The 20934-nt window shown below is 43.5% G+C and overlaps 2 protein-coding genes across 6 annotated transcripts; one reads left to right on the plus strand and one right to left on the minus strand.

Annotated features, from left to right (window-relative positions):
- The first annotated feature begins 106 nt into the window (after positions 1-106).
- rassf11 (Ras association domain family member 11) lies at positions 107-1617 on the plus strand. The gene is made up of 2 exons (XM_061074115.1): positions 107-209; positions 290-1617. Exons 1-2 carry the CDS (start codon positions 107-109, stop codon positions 1615-1617), a joined length of 1431 nt encoding a protein of 476 aa, XP_060930098.1.
- Positions 1618-3126: 1509 nt separating this feature from the next.
- csde1 (cold shock domain containing E1, RNA-binding) lies at positions 3127-19968 on the minus strand. 5 transcript variants are annotated; one of them, XM_061075340.1, is made up of 20 exons: positions 19902-19968; positions 16776-17452; positions 13412-13610; positions 12638-12747; positions 10981-11067; positions 10452-10549; positions 10287-10368; positions 9845-9973; positions 9595-9720; positions 9257-9472; positions 8963-9103; positions 8697-8849; positions 6846-6953; positions 5989-6167; positions 5767-5879; positions 5538-5657; positions 5261-5439; positions 5010-5173; positions 4770-4902; positions 3127-4661 (listed from the first exon to the last, which is right to left on the minus strand). In XM_061075340.1, exons 3-20 carry the CDS (start codon positions 13608-13610, stop codon positions 4614-4616), a joined length of 2385 nt encoding a protein of 794 aa, XP_060931323.1. In that variant the 5' UTR covers positions 16776-17452; positions 19902-19968; the 3' UTR covers positions 3127-4613. The 5 variants fall into 5 exon arrangements, with proteins under 5 accessions (XP_060931323.1, XP_060931322.1, XP_060931320.1 ...); XM_061075339.1 differs by having other exon boundaries at positions 8933-9103; XM_061075337.1 differs by having other exon boundaries at positions 8933-9103; positions 10287-10353; positions 12581-12747.
- Between the last annotated feature and the right edge of the window lie 966 nt (positions 19969-20934).

The following is a 20934-nucleotide window of genomic DNA, read 5'->3' on the forward strand; positions in this document are numbered from 1 at the left end:
ACAGTTAATGCTAACAAGGGTCCTTCAGCTGTCTCCACCACTTCCCCTTACAGAGACATAGAGAGCCCCTGCACAGCACACTTCCTAAGAGCAGAGCCTGGATACAATGGAAGTGAAGGTGTCAGTGGACGGCGTCCAGCGGGTGGTCTGTGGAGTGACAGAGGAAACAACATGCCAGGAAGTGGTCGTATCGTTGGCTCAAGCCCTGAGTGTGTATATTTTCTGGCTCTACAATTTATATTCCCGACTTGCTAAGCGAGCTATTGACCTCGCTCATCTGTCTCTACAGGTCAGCCCGGACGCTACATTTTACGGGAGAAATTCAAAGACTTCGAGCGTTGCATGACCCCCGACGAACGCCTGCTGGAGACCCTTGAGAAATACGGCGAGCAGGCCCGGGAGGTCCAGCTCACCCTGCTCCACAATGGACCCTGTGTCTGGGATGAAATGAGCAGAACAAAAGTTGGCAGATACCAGCCTTGCCCGCCCCTGAGAAGGAAGGATGCAGCGGCTCGAATGCGGCGAGGCAGCGGTTCACTGAGTTTGCATCGCCAGAGCTTGCCGCCGCTGCCTTGCTCAAGGCAAGAAGCCGAGCCCCAGAAAGAGGACCTGAAGAAGCCTAAAAGAAAGTCTCTGACGCTCATGGAAGAGGCCTGGGAATGGCTGGAGAATCTGGGTAAAGGCAAGGTCTACAGTACCGCCTGTGACAAGAACAGCAAGAGAATCGATAAACGGAACCATACCTCCGTCGATGTGTCTCTCACTGGTGACAAAGATAGCTTGGGTCGAAGAAGTAGGAGCAAAGTCAGAGGTCAGAAAAGTATCAAGTCAGACTTGGACAATCAAACGTCCTGCTGCATTGGAAGTCAGACGAGGGGCAAAGAAAGCAAACGCTGCAAGAAGAGCAAAGAGGCAAAAGCTGATGATGACCTTTGCCGCTCAAGTCTAGTTGCAGCTGAAGATGAAAAAAATAGTCTCAAAGAAACAGTCATTCGTCAGCTCAGTTGTTTGCAGGATCTGCAGCTCCACACAGGCCGCATAGACAAACTGATTTCTGAGCTTGAGGAGAGACAGAGGGCTGAAAGAGCAGAGCAGGACGCCCAGCAGAGACTGGCTGAACAGGAGATGGAGCAGATCAAGTTTTGGGAAAATGAATTAAAGGCGGAGGAAGGTCACGAGAAAGACTTGCAGAGACAGTTCCTGGAGATGAGGGCGAAGGCTGTTGAGTGCAAAACCAAACTGGAGGAGTACAAGTGCAAAATGCAGGGGCTTGATTTCTTTGCCCCTCAAAACTTTGTTGAAGAGGATTCAGAGATGATTTCAAAAGTGGATGGTGGTGCTGCCACTGAGTTTTCCTCTAAGGACGCATATCAGCAACGATCTGATCCAGATGGGGATGTTTATGTTAACAGGAAGTTCCTGCCCAGAGAAGACTTCGACTCTCCTCGTGCTCTGGTTTCTCCCAACCAGATAAAAGAGCGGCGGCCCACAGGCCCCACAGAGCTCAGGGAGTGGTGGACACGCTGGTCTGAAGCCCAAAACACTCAATTACAGACTAAAAAGAAGGTGATTCACCGCACTGAACTCACAATATATCTGGGGAGCACTAAGGTTTAGTAGCAAATAAGGGGCACTGATACGAAGCCAGAAAAATATGATGCCTGCTTTATTGTATGAGTTTTTTTTATTCCTCACACCAATTTATATTTGCATTTCCGACTTTTTGAGCGTAAAATAGCAGTTTCCAAATTTGTTTGATGGCACACTGGCTCGGAATAAGGAGAATGGTGCTGCTTTCATTCAGACTCCTCACCCTGAACGTGTGTTCTTGCCGTAAGTAACTGTGGTGAGTGGGTACGGTGAGAAGAGTGGACATTTCTGTAGACTGTAGATTTGTTAAAAACACGTAGAAGTCCTTAAAAAACAGGGAGGAAACTTATAAAATATGAAGAATTCTGAACAGAGTTTGGTGTTTTTGTTACAGCAGCAGCTCCTCTTGTTCAAGCAGCCGGGAATCATGGGTAATATCCATTCAGTTGTGTCACGGTTCAGGAAGTGGGACTACACAGTCAGAGCCCCATTCAGCCCTATTCCATTTTTCTCTATATGAAAACAACTAAATCGCTTGGGCACAGACAAACAGGATTAAACAAGTGACTGCAGAGGGCGCTGTTGTTCAGTAACAGTTACATGGTGTTTCTTTAATTTGTACTGAGTGTATGAAAGAACCATTGTATCTAGAGTGTGTTGCTGCGATGGAGGCCCTCAATAACCCTCATCAACCCAGGCCTCCCAGGGTTTGCCCCCTTGTGCATTAAATGGCTCCATGTCAGACCATGTGGTCACAAGCAGGGAACAAGGGCAGGGGATCAGCTGAGGTGGAAATCAAACACCCGTCACATCAGGAAGTCATTAGGGACACAGGATACCTTGAATTTTAAAAACCACAAAACAGGAATTATTTTAACTTTCTACAAATTTAAATGTGACAAGTTATTTTTATTTTACTGGATTCTTCATGATTGCTGTGTATTCAACCCTGCATTGAAGTAAATAATGGAATTCTTTGTACTGTACATGTTATTGGGCAGTTGCGCCCTTGCCTCAAAGCTGTTTCCTCTGTTCTGGCAAATAAACAGTCACTTATACAAAGCCAGAGAAACATACCATGAAAATATGGTGAATGCCTCATTGTGTGACAGATTCTATTCAGTGCTTTGTATTGAATTGAAAGTCGTGATTTCTTTATTCAAAGCAACGCTTTTAGTAATTTCATAACTTACACATGTGTTTTTTCTTAAGGTCAAGTTAAAATGTCCTCTTTCAGTGGAGGCATTGGGTTACAATGAAATCTGAGATATGTATTAATAAAAGTAGTAAGCTTACTACAATAGTCATCATTTTAGGACTGTGTAATTTAAAAGAGGAAATCAGCTTGTTGCCAGAGTTAAAATGAGGAATGTCGAGCACCTTAAGTTAAACAGCTGTTAAAGGTTTCACACGTAACTAAACGTGATGTTTTAGCTAGCCAGCTATTATCATAAGTATCAGTATCTAACCGTCTTCCGTCAGATCTGTTAAAGCAGACCTGAAGCCTCTGAAATAAAAGAAATCCACAACAGCTCATGATTTTCATAAAACTTTTTATTCAATTTTTTCATTCAAGACCATTAACAAAAGTACATGAGAACCTCTGAATGTGGTTTAACTGAACCCTGGTGATTTCTGAAGTTGAAAGTAATTTTGACTGCAACTTAAATGTGCAGAGGCACAACAGTTCACCCACCACTTCTCCAGAGCGCTATAACTGATATCCTGAATTTTAATGTTGTTTTTTTTAAACTGGATTTCCTAATACTTTCCCTCCCATATTATTTAAGTTAAATTTGTTTATTTATATCTGAAGTTGGAACTTCCACTAAGGAAAAAAAAAAAAAATAGCACACATTACATACAGTATAGTTCAACCCAGAGGTTTGGGATGCATATCAGTATTATCTCTACTAGAAAAGATAGCCACCCTAAGATTGTTCTGAATATTTTGGCGGTTGGCTGGGAACAGGATACTTCTTTTTTGTTCTTTTTACGTTTTTTTTAATTTTTTTATGTCACTTTGCTTGTAGTTTTTAGGCACCTTATTCTTACTTAATTCAATATTAGCAGATTGAGTTTTAATGAAAAAAAACAAAAAACAAAAGCAAAAACATGTGCAAGAAAAAAAAAAAAACATAGTATAAAAGAACTGCAGATATAAGATGCCACAAGGAATTCTGCACCCGGGAAAATTTGCTTAAGTGGAGCATGTGAATACCAAAAAGGTATCTAAAGGCTCCAGATTGCTAAAGTTAAACCCATTAGATTAACTACTTTGACATTCACATACATCACAAACCATGCTTTCACTTCAGCTCTTCAATAAAGCATTTTAAAACTGCTCAAAAAAAACGAGCAGCGAAGAATCCTCAGTTTAAGCTCGCACATATGAGAAATATGATCCTCCTTATGGAGGGAACTTTGCTTTATATACGTTTTGTAGGAAAGCATACAGAAAGTGGAAACTTGACAAATGAAACCATTTGAAGTTTCCATGGATTAAGGGGCAAACATGAGAGAAAAAGAAACGGGAGCAGAAGCTCAAAGACATGCCGACATACGCACTCATCAACCCAGGCAGACTACAGGACACAGAACAGGTGCAGAATTCCAGACAAAGCAGATTCAAAAGAGAGGGACACAGACAGCCACACAGTCATCACTCTGATTTTAGAGGGGCAAGGCCCTCAGAAACATATACCTCCATTACACACTAATCACTTCTAGGATACGGCGCACACACACACACACACACACACACTCAGATCCCATGTACACTGCAGTGTGGACTCCATATCAAGTACATCATACATGGGAGGCAGGGAACCAGGAAATGACAAAGGTTCCCTCGCAGGTATCGATGGGGACAAAGATTACACATGCCGATTACTGTATGCGTGTTCGTGATTTATGTATGAGTTTGTGTGTACAAGCATGTGTCAAATCAAATTCCCTTATCTCCTGCTGTTGCCACATCCCACCAACACTGAATGGGGGGGGGGGGTTAGGCTCTGTATTGCTCAGTCGATGACGCCAGGCTGACGAGTCTTGCGCTCCACATTGAAGCCCTGTACAAGAACAAAGTTTGTTAATGTCGATGCCAATATAATACAAAATTCAAGTAATCCAGAGTTCAGGAAGAGCTTGCAGTAGCAGAGCAGTCGACTCGGCCGTACCTTTGAGTTGTCAGGACCGCGGGGCTGTCTAACGATGACCAGACGAGGAGCACTGGCATCATCCAGGGTGATGCTCTTCAATCGGTTCACCAGGCGGTCAGGGCGAGGAGTTGCCACTGGTTTAGGCCCCTCACTGCAATGTTAGGGGCATGATATGAATTCAAGATTAACACTGAGACCAAATATTATCAGATTGAACACATCAAATATCCTGTACGCAACCAGCCTGGGAGTTCCTACCTGACTCTGCGAACATTGCAGGCACTACATTTTCCTGTGCGTTGATTAAGGACGACGGAGAACTCCACCTCATCCCCGGTTTGGAGCTCCAGGCCATCTTGCACTTCTTTTACGTGGAAGAACAGTTTCTTGCTCTCACCGACCTCATATGTGATGAATCCAAACTGGGGGCAACCAAAAGAAATGTTGAAATCAGTATCCTGCAATAAAGTATAACCTCAGTTGCTGGAAATAGATTGTAGATCACTTACCTGGTCTTTGACACACTCCACCAAGGCTCTACGCTGGGGGACAACAGTATAGGCCATCTTCTGTCCAGTCTGGGATACTGTGCAAACTTGGAACTTCACAAGTTCTCCTTTCTGCAGACAATCTGCCTTGCTGGCCATACCCATGATTCCAAAGGGATAACTTGGACCCTTTGTTCCATCTGAGACAACAAAGAAGTGGGTGACATTTTAATTTCTCTACAAGACAAACTGCATCAAATAGTGGATCTGCAAAGTCCCATCATAATTTGTCACCAACCTTCCTCTGTGATTTCAATAAGCCCTTGGTATTCTGTTTGGGAGGGGTCTACACTGCGTAAAGGACGGATGACTTTCCCCACCATCACGTTCGCACCAACATCTTCACCAATGCCATTCACTAAAAGAGAAAAAGGATATTTTACAATTTAATTGTAGTCCCTTTACCAGCCAAGTTAACAAATCATAAAAGTGAATCGTAGAAAGAAATCAGCTAATCCTCTTCATACCTGCAGCCACTTTGGTAACCTTTTCAGCACTGACTTTGTTTCCTTTTCCTTTAGAGAGCGTGTACTCCACTGTATCGCCCAGCTCCAAACTGTCCAAGTCTCCACACATTTCACTGAGGAAAACACACAGATATAAATAAAAACCAGAGTTCAAATTCACAGATATTATATGGCACTCACAAGAAATCTGAAACAAATACAATCTTAGAATTTAAACTCTACCTGTAGTGAAAGAATATCTCTTGGTCATGATTTGCTGTCTCAATGAAGCCAAAGTTGTCCTTCAGGGTGGCAACAAATCCATGTAGTCTCTTGGCATTGGAGGAGGTCCGGTTGAGGACCCTGATGGAGACTGCGCTCTGCAGGCCGGTTCGCTTCACTTCGTTGATGGAGAACTCCACCTAGAGGACAAACATTGTAAGTTTCACATGGCAGAGACAAACACTGAATCACTCCTAGAAACAGAGCCACAAAAAGGTGGGTGATATTAGCAGCGATCCTCAGCTACAGGAGCAAACTTCATATCATTTTTTCAGCAGAACCACTCGAGTTGACCCATTAAGACTCTAAAAAGTTTCAAGTAGCATTGTTCGATCATCGAAAACCTGAGGGTTTTCTGAGGAATGGCCATAACAAAAAAAAATCTCAGCTTCTGAAACAGGTAGACATGAAATGAAAAACCTTAGGCCTTTGAATCATTGCAGTTTCCGTAAACTGAACATTTTCTGGAAACCAATAAAGCTGGCAAACTACCTCCTCTTCAAAAATATTATTTTCATTCATTCATTGTTTTCTTCAATTAACCACTGCTGCACTATGCTTCAATATCACTCCCCTTGCCTGGTCCTCAGCCTTCTCCTGAAACTCTATTTAAGAAAAAAATATGCGGGCTGAAAGCGCTGAAGAACACATTTCCCATAATGCATTTCACCTTTCACACGAGTTGAAAAGTATGAAATTTGGTTTACAAACTCATACGTTGCATCAGGTCAAAATGGGTACATAAGTCCTTTTAGTGAGCAGTTTACACTTAGTTGAGTAATTGTTTAGTCTTTAAATCTGAAGATGACTGTAGTTACCTTGTCTCCAACCTGTGGGATACCTCCTCCCTCTAGGTCTTTAGTATGGTACGCCACAGTGAGCTTCTCTCCACAGTCATCATATCCAATAACTCCTTCCTCCGATTCCTGCCAAAAGGACACATCAAACTAAATTATTTGAGCATCCCCCTTGTTTAATCCAGCTGCTCCCAGCCATTGCTGAATCGCTCATTAGTGATATAAACATTTCAACACAATGTGTTTAAGCTGCCGGTTTCAGATGAATTGAGCAGAGCATTTTAAAGAATGCATTGTATTAGAAGATGGTGTGCCTACACAAGCATGAGAGGCCTCAGTCTGTGCAATGTTTCACTCTGTACAAGCACGGGTGGTTAGCATTAGCCTAGTCTACTGCGACAGCTGTGCATTACAGCAGCATCACTTCTGTAGTCACAATTATTGGGAACAGTCCTGTAGGACTCATATAGTATTCCTTCAATCATTTTAATGATCCAATCAGAGCAATGCAATTTGCTGATATTTTTACCTCCAGCATGGAGATCATTTTTTCACCTGGACTGTGAGTCAGAAGGATTATAGAAAAACATTTGGACAGATTTTTAAGGAACTTGGATGCATGCAGTTTGGGTCAGAGAAGATCCAATTGCATTGTGGTGCAGATCCATTTGCTTCATTAATTATTAATTGATTGAATAATTCAATTTATGGTCGAACCGTGTTGCCTGTTAGTAACAGGTACACAGACTTAAGAGTGAAAGGCCTGCATTGCTTGCAAATTGTCAGAAGTGTCAGAAAATAAAAGTATAATATAAATTGCGGGGGTCAGACTGTCTGTGTGGATGGTAAAAACCTAATGATAAGAAAGTGCGAGTGAGCACCTTGCACAATGCCGCAACAAGGCAACATACCAAGTTAGAAATCTTTCATGTTTTTGTGAGGAATGTAAAAGATTTTTGGTTCTTTATGAAATTGTGTCAGGACATCTTAAATATGACGGGCCATCACAGTCTCAAAATCGATGGGAAACAGTGCTTCGACTTGTCGAGTGAGAGCATCCGTCTTGGTGAAGGTATTCGCTTTCAGAGCATCCTTCTAGATTCACTTTTATTATGAGCATAAGTGTGACAAAAACGGTGGTTTACATCAGCTGGCCAGGTTGGTTTGAACTGAAAATATTTTACGCTTCAGATTCTGATGTGTAAAATGTTTTTGGCTTCTTTCCCTCAAGAACTAAACAGTCTGTTCCCAAAAACCCATTCTAGTAGTCAGGATTAGTGTGTGGTCTCTAAATTGTGCAGCTGTATTGCTCACTGAAGAAATGATGTTGGTTGATTATGGGTTAAAAAGTGATCAAACACCATGCTGTCATTGGTTGACCAGAGGCCTGCAAAGACCAACCTTTTCTACAACTTTACCCTTGGAAAAATAAGAAACACAAACACTTGTTACACAGCAAGGCTGGTCAACAGCACGCTTGTCAAAAGCTGTTTTCATACAGTGCGTTATGTTTCAACTGTTGAACTTTTTATTTAACATCTAAAGTCTAGGAATATATTGGATAAAGTTGGTGAAATTATTTGACTGAATAAACGTATAATTTGTATAATCATCATCATCACTCATTTGTGAGACATGGTCATGTGGCTTCATGCAGAAGGTCTCAGTCCTACCTTGTCTTTTTTCTAAACCAACAAGGGACATGGACAGGTGGAGGTAAATGTAGGACAAAGCAAAGAGTAAAATTAGAACTAAAAATGGGTAGAGGGGTAGAATAAGTAGATTGGGGGTGGAGCAACAAGGCTACCGTTTTTCAAAGAAATGGGGGGTAGATGCCCTGATATTTGTCAAAAAAAAAACCTTCTCCTTCACCTTAGTAGGACTGGCATTCTTTGTGTTGACAGCAATAACTTCTTTCTCCACCACACCCATGAAGCGCTGCTCAGACTGGGTATGGAAAGACACCGTGCCCTTAGACAGCTTCTTGATGCGCACGGCATGGTTCCTCTGAGCAGACAGCATATCCTGGCAACGATAGAACATTTAATTTAATTTGTTTAAAGAGCATTTGAAATGTGGCGGCTAAAGTAGTAACACAAAATACATACTTTGGTGAAAATCTTATTAACAGGACCTACAGGCACAACAGTAAACTCCACTTCATCCGAGATGTGCAGTTGGCTCTCCTCCAGCACTTCACTGAAGTGAAAGAACATCCTAGCATCCCGATCCACACACTTTATGAAGCCAAAGCCATCACGGATAGCCGCAATCACCCCCTAGAAAGAGTTTTGGTGGCACAATAGCTGTCTATGAATAGGTAATCACTTTAAGTCTCTATAAATCAGCCATTTTTTAAAAATAAAATGATATATTCAATAATGCAATTGACCATTTGTGAAAATCAAGCCCTTTTTTTAGGAATCACTTACCATTTCACGCGTCTCCTTGGTGAAGTCGAAGGTGTCTGGGAGGACGTCGATGTTCGTCGCCCTCTCCAGCTTGTCTCTGCGGTCGGTGGAGATGTTGAACTGAATGTGATCGCCCTCCAAAAGGGTGACCTTGGATTTTGTGTCCTTCTCCCCGAACGGCAGCTCCTTGTCAGTGAAACCAATTCGAGAACTGATGCGACCGGGTAGAGGGTCGTTCTGTGGACGCAGGAAAGAAAATAAATTCTTGGTTAGTGACTCACAGGTGCATCACTAGTTTTATAACCAAAGCCTCATGAAATACGAGAGAATCCACCTTGACAGACTTGTAATCTACTTGCCTGGTTTTTGGTGGGAACCTTGGGAATGACCTTGACAACAGTGCCTTCAAACTGCTCAATGCTGATATCCTCAAAAATGACCGTTCCTTGAGCGAGCAGCCTCACATCAGTAGCTACTTCTTTACCCTAAGCCACAAGAAACAAAAAGGTAAATAATGTTCTAAACACATTAAGACCAATAATTGGTAAAAAGAAAAAAATGATTAAGTAATTTGTGGATGGAACAGTAGAAAAGCTTAATGACACCTACATTTCTGTCTTTGATGGTGAACTCGACATCATCTCCAGCCTGCAGAGCCTCCAAATCACCCTTGAACTCACTGTAGTGAAAGAAAATCTCCTTCACCACGTCAGCCCTTTCGATGAATCCAAAGGCCTCCTGTAAAACAACACATGGTTCATCAACCTACCAGTCAAAATGCCAGTTTGGTTGAAATCATTGAGGTATGTAATAGAAAGAGATAAATGCCATCTAGTTATGATGCAACACCATATCTAAAGCAGGTCTGATTATTTTTAGCTTATTTGGTAAACAAGTAGCATGGTTGGTTAAATCTGGGTTGTCAAGTCCATATCCTTATCTTAACATCTCTGGACTGATCATTTTGTTTTGCAAAGTCAGCCATCAAACAATCATATTATGTCTTATCGAAATTAGAAAAGGTTCATGTAAGGAGATCATTGGTCCGTACCTTGGTAGCACACACCACACCCTGGCACCGCATCTGCTTTTTCTTCACCAGCTGAATATTACGAGCACTAACCGCACCAGTGCTGAAAGAGATAGAGAAATGAATTGGGCAAAAAAGGCAACCGCTGGGAAATCTAGACAATAGTGTCAAAGGGGATGAGCTCACTGTTTGTTGGTCTCCATGTAGAAGCTGACTTTGTCACCCGTGTCGAGGTGGATGTTACCCTCTACATCATCCGGAGTGTAGGTAAGGTAGAACACTTCCTGTGAACATCAGTGTCAAACCTTGTCAAATGGCTAGGGCACACATTTCAATGATGAAAATGTCACATTCAAAACCACCTGATAACATTTTGTGTGAATACATAAACAGATTAGCGATGCCACACTGTGGGAATGTTCCCCATGGGTAATAAACCTATAGCAACACTGGTGTTACTGATTACGTCTTTTTTTTTTAACAAGAAAAGACGTGTGTTGGCTCAGTGTCTGAACAACTGAGCGAGATGCAAAGTTAGATTTCACTGCAGGCAGCATCATCATTCTTCTGCTTTCAGAGTTTAATTACCTAGACTGTGGTGCTCCACTTCTGATTACATAAAAGATCTTTAACAGGGTTTGTGTTGTTGCTTCGTTACAATAACAGTCAGCATTGTCGTGATCAAGCATGTTGTAATCCATGTCACTTTTCTTACCCCATTTCTTTCATAACAGACACTGCCATTGGGAGCCTGCACAGGGCCAGACTTTCCATCCAAGTGCACTGGGATTGATGAGACAACCTGCAGTAAATGGGGGAGATCACAGATGGGAGACATTACCACACTGATTCTGCAATATTCTTTCAAATTACATACTCCAAGTTAAAAATCTATGGACACATGATGGATGAAAGGCTGAATTTCAAATAAATGTCATAATAATAACAAGTAGATTAAGTGTCAGCGGTGTGGAGCATCACTTACAGGTAGGGGTGTAACGGTACACAAACCTCTTTTTTGAGGTCATGGTTTGAAATTTTTTTCGGTAGAGTAGAAACAAGGGACAGAAAACATTAAACTGATATATTTTTTCTCTCTTTTTATTCAACCCTGGTTAAGTATGGCGGGTTTTTTCTTACCGAAGTAATTTTTTATTGTAAAATAACAAAATAAACATGCTCATAAAATAAATAAATATAATCAATATCATCATCATAATTAAATATATGCATTTTCATTTTTTTCCCTTTAAAAATAAAAATGTACTTGTCAACTTAGATTGCAGAAAGGGTTTGATGCCCTGTTGGAACGACAAACACTCTCCCTCTAGGGACAGAGGTTTATAAAGGGCTGGTGTGACTTGCTGGCTGAAATGTGGATGAGAGGGAACTTCGTAATGGGGCTTGATTACTCTGTGTGTGTTTGAACCCTGTATTCTCAACAACAGTGAACTGTCACGTGTCCGCTACTATAAAAACACGTTGCTTGTTTTTTCCCTTAACACGGTCTGAATATTTGCAAGCAGTAGCTTTGATACCATGTTGAGCCGGGTTTGCACTAAATTAAATTTGTCCACGTCCAACTAACGTTAGAGTTATTTCCAAGGTTAGTGGGACATGACTCTGATGATGCCGTTTCAAAACAGTCGTTATGTTCGATGTGCTACCAGCTACATAGCCAACAGCAGCTCAGCAATGTCAGTATAAGATGAATAAATTTGGCAGGTGGACTCGCTGCATTGGTTTTAGTACTTGTGCGTAATGAACCGAGGGCCTGTACCGCAACTTTTCAGTTTCGGATACATGTACCGTTACACCTCTACTTCCAGGTTAGCAGAGTTGCATGTGCAAGATTGTGCTGCAGTGTAAAATCTTAATAAAACGCCAAAACCTGACTATAGAATTCAATACGCAACTGATTCAGTACGAGTCTGCTGCTTTGTGGAAACACACTGTGTTCTACATGTAGTCAGATTAGTTATGTGAATGCATTACAGGATGAGTGGTGTCAATAGCATGTTGACAGTCTGGCAAGTTACACCGCTGCCTTTACTGGGTCAACGCAACCTAATGACGGAGCAGTCGGGCCCATTGACAAGTATAAACCCATTGGGCAATTTAACATTCAGCACCTCAAGCAAACATGCACGTCATCAAATCTTGAAATTTCTTTTTTCTTCATTTAAATACAGGATAAGAGGGGGATCAAATGTTACCGTGTACTTGGAATATCATCCCCTGCCCTAAACACAATGGGCCATATAAATCATTTGACAGACACGGACAGAACCAAAAATAAAATGGTGTTCCTTAACTGGATGAATATAACCATGCAGCACAGTAAAGGGATAGGCGTGCAGGTCTGGCCCCACCTGGCCCGAGATGCGCTCCTCTGGCAGCACCTCTGGCTTTATCTTAAGCAGCTTCACTGCTATGCGCTTGCCAGTGCGCCTGTCAGAGGATACCTCAAACTCTACATCATCTGAGGAGAGAGAAGCAGGAAAACATTTAGCACACTTCAAATGATACAGGGGGAGCTTGATTTGCATTAAACCATTTAGAGCAGATGCAGTACATGCATGTATGAACCTTTAAGACCGGGAGCGACATTTGCGTGCTTCTCCTTTTAGAGTCAGACGAAATTTGTGCGCGTTTTGAAATTCTCTCATGAAAGGCAAAATGTAGTTTGTAAAGTAGCTTTTCCGATGATGGCTGACGATCCAAGCAAGACTGAAGCAGATAACAGCAGTGTTTCTTTGGTGAAAACAACAAGGAAGATGATTTAGACGATTCCTGCTGATCAAGGCTAAGTCTGTAAGTGTTTGGGGAGGACGAAGGAAGTCTCACCTATATTAGTTTGTTTTTTAAAATGTTAATTAACTTCAGGGAAACAGCAATGATTTACAATGAACGCCAAATGTTTTTCCTTTCACGTATTTCTGCTTCACAGGCTGAGAAATATACATTTTTGCTATAATGGTATAAAAACCCTTAAGGTTTTAGGTGGTTATTTTCAAACAACGCTTAGTGTTATTTTATTCTGCTCCTTAGGTCTTAATGGGTTCATGTGACTCAAGGCGTTTATTGTCAACAGGTGAGGATTGAGACAGATGAGTTATTCATGATTTGTGCACACGGCCTCTAACCTCCTATTTTGAGATCCTGCAGGTTGCCATTGTACTGAGAGCAGTGGAAGAAGAGACGATCCTGACGTTCAGAGCACTGGATGAACCCATAGGAAGTCAGAAGCTTCTCCACCACGCCAGTCTCTCTAATGCCTGGTCCTGAGCCATTGGCATATGCAGTGTGCCCATTGTTATGGAGCATTCCTGGGTCAAAACTCATCTAGGGGAGAGGAGAGAAAAGTGTTAAACTCCATTCAGAAGAGGATCAACATTAAGCAGACGAAAATGTAGCTGCAATTTAATGCAGGGTTAAATGCCAACTTACAAACAAAATTGAAAAACACTTCAAAACATGCATGTAAAGCACATTTCATTGCATGGAAATAAGAATAAATAAAATAAATAGAGGAAATATATTTATATATAAAAAGGAAAAAAGCAAATATAAAGCTATATTAGAGCCTTCAGGGTCTATCTGGCCATTTAGAGAGGAGAAAACACATTTATGCCTAAGAACGGTTTCCAGTCTTCAAATCTTCAAAAAACAATCCGCAACATTTCAGATTTACCTTGTCTCATGCACTAAAACTACGATTCACTCACTATGTGCTTTTAGTCCCACAACACCTAAGCACTGACACAACTTTCATGCAATTCTTGTTTGACGCACAAATTCATAAAATGTTCAACTTCCTCTCAGACGAAAATTTAAAACCAGTGAAATTCCCTTATCAAACTTTGCCACTACATCCTGGTCGAGCTTCCACGCTACTCCAAACCATGCTGTTAGAGAAAAGTCACACGTCAACAACGGGTGACGGGGGCTGTTAAAGTCAGCGTGGGCACTGACGATCATGCCCGCTTACTGATCTCTGATACAAGGGAGTCCGCTTGTGTTTTTTGCTTCCTGGGTAGGGCTGGCAAGAGATGGAGGCGGAACGGGGGATAGACATGGGATCGGTAGAGGTGGATGGGGCGGAGCCAGTGTTGCAAGCCACTGGCGGTTCAGAGGAGCCTCTCTCCATTTCTGACACGGGGGAGAGGACTTGAATATGCTGTTGAGAGGAGGCCACAGCTTTGACAAGGAGCGTGCGCATAGCATTTAACGATTCTGTGTCAATTAACGTCATCACAACTTGTTTGGTTGTAATCACACAAAACAAGTTATTATCTGGCACCCTCTTCTACTTGACCTTGCTAATCTGCTGACATTTCAGAATCCGCCCCTGCACGGTTTTTGGGGCCCCATATCTCAGCAATATTCTACATACACGTTACCTTGTATTACATTACCCCATTAATACTCAAACCCTGTGAGAAACCCTGACAACAAAATACCAAGCCAAAAAGTAAACGGACACTCGGTAACAATGGCTGCTACCATGACACTTTGATAGTGCTACCGTGACACCATCACACCATTATTCAATACCAGTGCAATCAAACAGGAATGGCTCTTTGGGGAAGGCAGACTTAAAAACTAAAACCAAGTTCTTCAAGGTGAAATGGTTTACATGAAGTGTCATAAATCTTACTCATGGTCACCTCAAAATAAAACTACCAAAAATGAGGAACCAGAAAATGCGAATGACAGATCAAATAGCAGTGGACTGAGTGTTGGTGATGGATTATGAGGTGGGGGGGGGGGGTCCCAGAGCAGCCTCTTCATTTAAGTCCAGTTCTGCAATATCAAAACAGGCCAGACTTGTCAATATGCAGGTCTTTAACACAAATACCCTTGGTACAGGATATTAAAGACTTGAATACAGGGGCAGTGTCTAAACCTGTGGTTTGGCTGCCTGTGCAGGGAGATGTTAGTCTCAGGGATAATGCAGGGGTTCAGTTCTGATGGGCAAGAACTTTAAATACTACAAATTAACGTCATTCCAGGTTTCCAACTGTTATGTAGTTTAGCGTTGCCTTGATTGAAGAGACGTTATGATTTGCACGTGTCACCACCTGATTAGGGTTCTACAGGATTGAGATGCAAAATAAAATATGAGAGGGGAGGAGGGAAACTTGGACTCGAATCCTCCAAGACTACTTGGAGGATTCATTAAAAAAAGAAAAAAGCATCAAATTTCCACAGTCTAAGCAGCAGAACCCCCCCCCCCAACCTAGTAGAGGCTAGTCTCAGGAGCCCCGAAAAAGGGATGAAAGTTAGGCCATTCACAGCAGAGATGCAGGGCAAGGTGGGTGGATGGGTGTTCGATGGGGGGGTGGGGCACGTTGAAAAAGAGGTGGGAAGGTGAAACTTACGGAGCGGCCATATGGCGACAGGCTGAGTCCGACAGGGGAGGTGCTGCTCAGGTCAGCGCTAACAAACGTGGTGGGTGGCGACGCAGGCAAGGTAAACTCAACAAAGCCTTTCCAGGGGCTGCCCATATTTTCCCATAAACTCGGACCAAACTTGCTTGAGCACTTGATTACTTGTTCTGATGGTTTTTTTTGCTTGACGTTTAAGCACTATTTATTAATGTTACCACCCAAAGATACACCGCTGGATGTCTGCAAGGGTGAAGAGAGGAACAAACATAACGGGTAAGGCAGATAGGTCAGCCAGTGTACCAAGTGTCACAGTGTACCAAGTGTCACAAACAAAAGGGAAAATAGCTGAGGGAGTTGAAAATTATTTTTTTTAATTAGGGAGGATATGTCTTAAGTGACAGAAAATAAAAGGGCAGGGGACTGGGTGAGGAAAGGCAATCAAGTCACTCCTCAAAATAAACCGCTAGTGTAACTGATTGGAAGGGGTGGCTCTTTGCGAAATAGCATAAACAATAACATGACAAATCAAATCTTCAACCGAGTATACATCTTGCACTTCCACGTTGTGTGCTTTCAAGCCCAGATCCAAACATGTGATTACTTGTTAAGACCAATGTACAAGGTTAAAGTCAATGAAGCGCTGCAGCAGCTGCTTTCACTGTGAAATAAATCACTGAATGAGCTGCTGTTTGGTAAACGGTGACTGATTGATGAGGCCAAAACTCAACATACAAAAATTTCAATGACCGCCATTATTTACAAAAGTTGCTCACTTGTTTTGTCAAATTTGAATATTGATTAAGCAAACAAGGATGAACTGAGCTGTGATTGGTGCTCAGTGATACGAAATCAATGTCTACACAGCACGGCTGGCCAAACTGAATTAGAATAGAGAGAGTTAAACAATCTGTGTTTGTACATCTGTGTAGTTAGAGTAATGTGGAAAAACAGGGACTTTACCGAGTCATATTTTCAGGAGAAAACCACTACAATCAACACAAAACTTACACATTTGGAGGAAATTCTTGAAAAGGTGACATATGAAATATGTAAATAAGTACAGTTGACATCACCACAAAAAGTATTACATTACGAAAGTACTACAGTCGAGACCCACCTTTATTTGTCGTCTTGTATCTTGTTATTCTCTGGATCTTGATGACTATACAGTTCCTGCAGATCTCCTCATGCACACAGTTGAACACACACACACACACGCTTGTTACACGTTTCTGGCACAAGTTCTAGATGGTTGCACAGAGCAAAAAATGATGTGTGGAGGGGGGGGGGTCTGGCACAAAAAAGGCAAACGCAGGTGCAATAACACCGCTTGGAAAATGTTACAAAGAAAAACAGTGAGAAGAGAAGAGGAGTCGGGGAACTATGGGGAGGAGAAAAAAAAATAGCAGATAGCAGCCCACTCCACACCCCGGCGGTGAGTCTGAGGTGTGGTGAGGATGAGGAGGGCTAAGAGCAGCGTTGGGACGTGTGCTTTGTCAAAGCTGTTGAGTAGGCACAAACTTCTGGTTTCAGATCAGTTATTCAGAATACGCTTGGGCATAGGCTTGCTTCTTTTCAGTGTTTCGGTTGAGCTGATGTGCGTCTTCTTTGGTCGTTTCAGGATTTGGTTACTTCTTGCGTTTTTGAACCCTTGAAGTGATCCTTTTTTATATTTTTCCCCTGCGTGTTGCAACTTTGCTTGTTTTAGGGAGGTTTGTCTTCAGTTTCTTTGTTATGATCTGAACTTGAAGCAGTTCCGGATGGTACAAAAATTCAGTTCCGTTTCACTTCATACTGTTGAGGAAAAAGCAGATTTAGTTGGTTGAGAAAAACATGAGTTTTTGACACCGTTTGACAACAAATTTACATATCAAATATTTGTGTGGAGACAAAAGTAAACTGTCACATGAGAAACACTCCCGAGGACCACCAACACTAGATGCTTTGCCCCAGACTCACAAGTATAAAAATAGGTTTTCCTCAGATGCCTCTGGATACAGCCCATAATGGCGGGCAGCTGACTACCAGGCAAGAGCTGTGAATCAACAAGTCCTTGTGCATACCTTCAGTGACATTTATGGCAGCAAAGTGGACAGTCTTGTTTTGTCATTTATCCCACATCTCTCCTCACATCTAATGTAAGTGCTCGCTTGATACACATGAATAAAATGTTTGTGTATTTTATATGTAAATGTAGCTAATGTAAGATAGACACTTAGCAACTGAGCTCAATCAGTATGTTAGAGCAGAGTGGGGTTGACCCAATTACACTGCTTTAAAAAAAACAAGCCGGGGGAGCCAACACAGCACACGATATCTAGTCTGCTGTGACTATGTCGCAATGCCTCTTCCCACTTGTTTCCCGGAAGGTTATCATACGATGTTGTGAAAGGGCTCGCAGCTTCCTACTTCATATTTGTAGCCGATGTGTTATAATGTGAGATGCACCACCACGTGTTCCTTCCTTTCACAGACCCTCAAGAGCTACAGCTGTAGTGAAAGCACAAACACGTCAGCTATCACAAGACGGCTTGGGTTACTGGGTTAAAGGTGATGAGCAGCGAAAAGAGACAACACTTGTGTGAACCATGGAGGAGGAGGAGAAGGAGGCATTGCTCCACTTTCCCCTTTTCAGCAGTGCGCAGTTACAAAAGCTACAATCACAGGCGCTGACTTGAATTTAACACACTTTCTGATGAGCATTAAACAACACAACTCGGGGAGAGTTGAGCAAACACAAACTAGCAGACACGCAGGCGGTCCCAGTTAGGACCGTGTAGCTACCAGACCCCCGATCAGGTCTCTGGTCCTGGGAGATCTAACCCAGGGTGCTGCTCTCTGGTCCGGGTCCCGAACAACAAGCGACCCTGACAGCCCCCCCCCCCCCAGCAGCCATGTGACTCCCCAGCGAGCCGCCATCCCCAGCTGGAGCCGCTAACAGAGGCCTGATCCAACACGTTGCGGCAGGAACGCGTCACAGGCCCACAACCAGCTCGTGTCACAGCCCCCCCCCCCAGGAGCCGACACGTACAAACACCTCTCACACGTCGCCAGTTCACTGCTGGTCCGTCGGAACAACACAGACAGTGACGAGGGGGTCTCTGAGTGGTCGTCTCAATGACCTTGTGTGTGACAAACAGAAGCAGGCAGCTTAGCATGATGCTAACGCGAGAGTCGTAAACAGCCAACCCCCCCCCCCCCCTTCCCCGGGCGTTTCCTACTTTCCCACATGGAACCCAGCTCACTGCGACACAGCTCAAGCTAGCGCTGCACATTAGCTCATAAAGTTATTTGACTGGACACTTGTACGGGCTTTTGAAACTCAGGGGAAAAGTTGGCGGAAAAGTGATCGGAGTGAGAAACAGCGGCACGTCCACCAGGCTCCGTTCGCAAAACGTGGGGTTTTAATGTTCGCTGGCTTCGTTCTTAAATCAGTGCACTTAGCGGAGACTTCACCGGGACTTGAGAGGGACATGTCAGTCGGACAGACACATCCGGCCTCCATGTGATAAACCTAAAGTTACTCTGACTAGTTGGTGTAGACCGGGGGGCAAAGCTGGTGGTCCTCCCGACCCCGGGTGTAGTGACAGATGGACCCGCAGCCTCCATGGCGGAGTTCTGGGGGCTGCCACCGTGAACGTGACGCAGAGACGACCCTACAACCCGAGCTGGTCCACGACCCGGGTACAGCTGCAGCTAACTCGGGTCACTTTTAACCGGACTTACTGAACCGGGTTTAAAACACACGACGAGGTAGTGGTGGCTAACGGCACGAGGACGGGACAACAAAGAAGCTGCGGAGCCTCCGTTAGCTCGCGTTCATTTCTGTTCAACGGTCACATTGTGTGTCCATCGCTCGACTACAACCCCCCCCCCCCCCCTACACACACACACAAGGGTCGAGTCTCACACACGGCGACACGTTTTCAGCCGCACTGGGCTCTCAATGCACAACATTAAGCAACGTAGCTAGGCTAGCAACAATGCTAACTCGCGGCTAGCATGCTAGGCAGCTAGCACGCCGCTGCCTACAGTGTGTGTGTGCGTGTATGTGGTGATTTATGGTGAGGGAAAATACGGCTGCCCCCCCCCACCCAGGCCCGGGCTCTGCGTATGATGAAGCGCCGGACAAAAACCTCGTGTTCGAGACCCCGCTGTACAACCCGGGGTGAACGTGTTGCTGGCCCGTTAATAACAAATGTCTGAAGAGTTGTTTGAAAAGAGAATATTGATAAAAACTCACCCCAACAGCTTTCAGCACTGTCACCAGCGCCGCTAGAAGCAGCACGGCACATTACGTAGTGAGCAGGGAGGCAAGTATCGCGATATTTCAACAGCGCGACCAGAGATCCTACAGGGAAGAGTGGTCGCTACTCAGCAGCTGGGTCGTGGTCTCGCAATGATCCATGGGAAACTGGGCTCACGTTGAAAATAATATGCTGTAACTAAGACTAAGGAATAGTTGTTTATATAAATGTTGATAATTCGAACCAAACTTAGTTAAAGTCAGTGGAGGGTTCAGTTAAAACACGAATTGACAGGAAAACAAGAAAGTTGTTAAACTGCGCTCTTGATGTTAAAGGGGTAGTTCACCCAAAAATGAGCCCCCCCAAAAAACTCCTTTTGAGTATCAGTGGTAAACAGCGTTGCAGCCAAATCGAATAAAAGTGAATTAACTGGGGACGTATTTTTCAAACGTAAAAAACATACAGCTCCTGTGGTGTCACCCACACGCACACACAGCTCCAGAGGTGAACAGATTTAGTGATTGATTTTGATCAGTTAAATAATGGGTCACCCTTTACTTCAAAGGCTAATAGGTTCAAAGTCAAGGCAAGGCCAGTGGCTTGGAGATGTTAGTCATTCTTATGGCTGGGGGGTAGAAACTGTCCTTGATCCTTGAGGTCCTGCATTTCACACGCCCACACCGTCTGCCAGACGGAAGCGGTGGTGCTGGGGGGGTGTGGGATCTCTGAGGGTGTTCCGGGATCTTCTGAGGACCCTCTGCTGAGAGATGTCCTGTGACCATCTGCTGTGCCTTCCTGATCGGCTGAGTGACGGTTGGGTCCAGGTGAAGTCCTCACTGATGTGGACGCTGAGGAATTTGAAGTTGTCCACCCTTTCCACCTCAGTCTCACCAATGTGTAATGGTGTGTGTTGCCTCCTCCCTTTCCTCAGGTCCACTATCACCTCCTTTGTTTAGCTGACATTGAGCGTCAGGTTATTGTTTTGACACTCCAGCACCAGGTCCTCCACCTCCTTGTGATAGGCTGATG

Source organism: Limanda limanda, chromosome 7, assembly GCF_963576545.1.
Source record: "Limanda limanda chromosome 7, fLimLim1.1, whole genome shotgun sequence".
Taxonomy (NCBI): Eukaryota; Metazoa; Chordata; class Actinopteri; order Pleuronectiformes; family Pleuronectidae; genus Limanda; species Limanda limanda.

Excerpts from the sequence above, each read along its gene's own strand:
- csde1 (XM_061075336.1), bottom strand. The coding sequence starts at position 13,610 with ATGAGTTTTGACCCAGGAATGCTCCATAACAATGGGCACACTGCATAT. Across the intron at positions 5,880-5,988 it reads GAGATATTCTTTCACTACAG|TGAAATGTGTGGAGACTTGG; the intron begins GTAGAGTTTAAA and ends TGTTTTCCTCAG. Across the intron at positions 4,903-5,009 it reads TGCAATGTTCGCAGAGTCAG|TGAGGGGCCTAAACCAGTGG; the intron begins GTAGGAACTCCC and ends CTAACATTGCAG.
- rassf11 (XM_061074115.1), top strand. The coding sequence starts at position 107 with ATGGAAGTGAAGGTGTCAGTGGACGGCGTCCAGCGGGTGGTCTGTGGA. Across the intron at positions 210-289 it reads ATCGTTGGCTCAAGCCCTGA|GTCAGCCCGGACGCTACATT; the intron begins GTGTGTATATTT and ends CTGTCTCTACAG.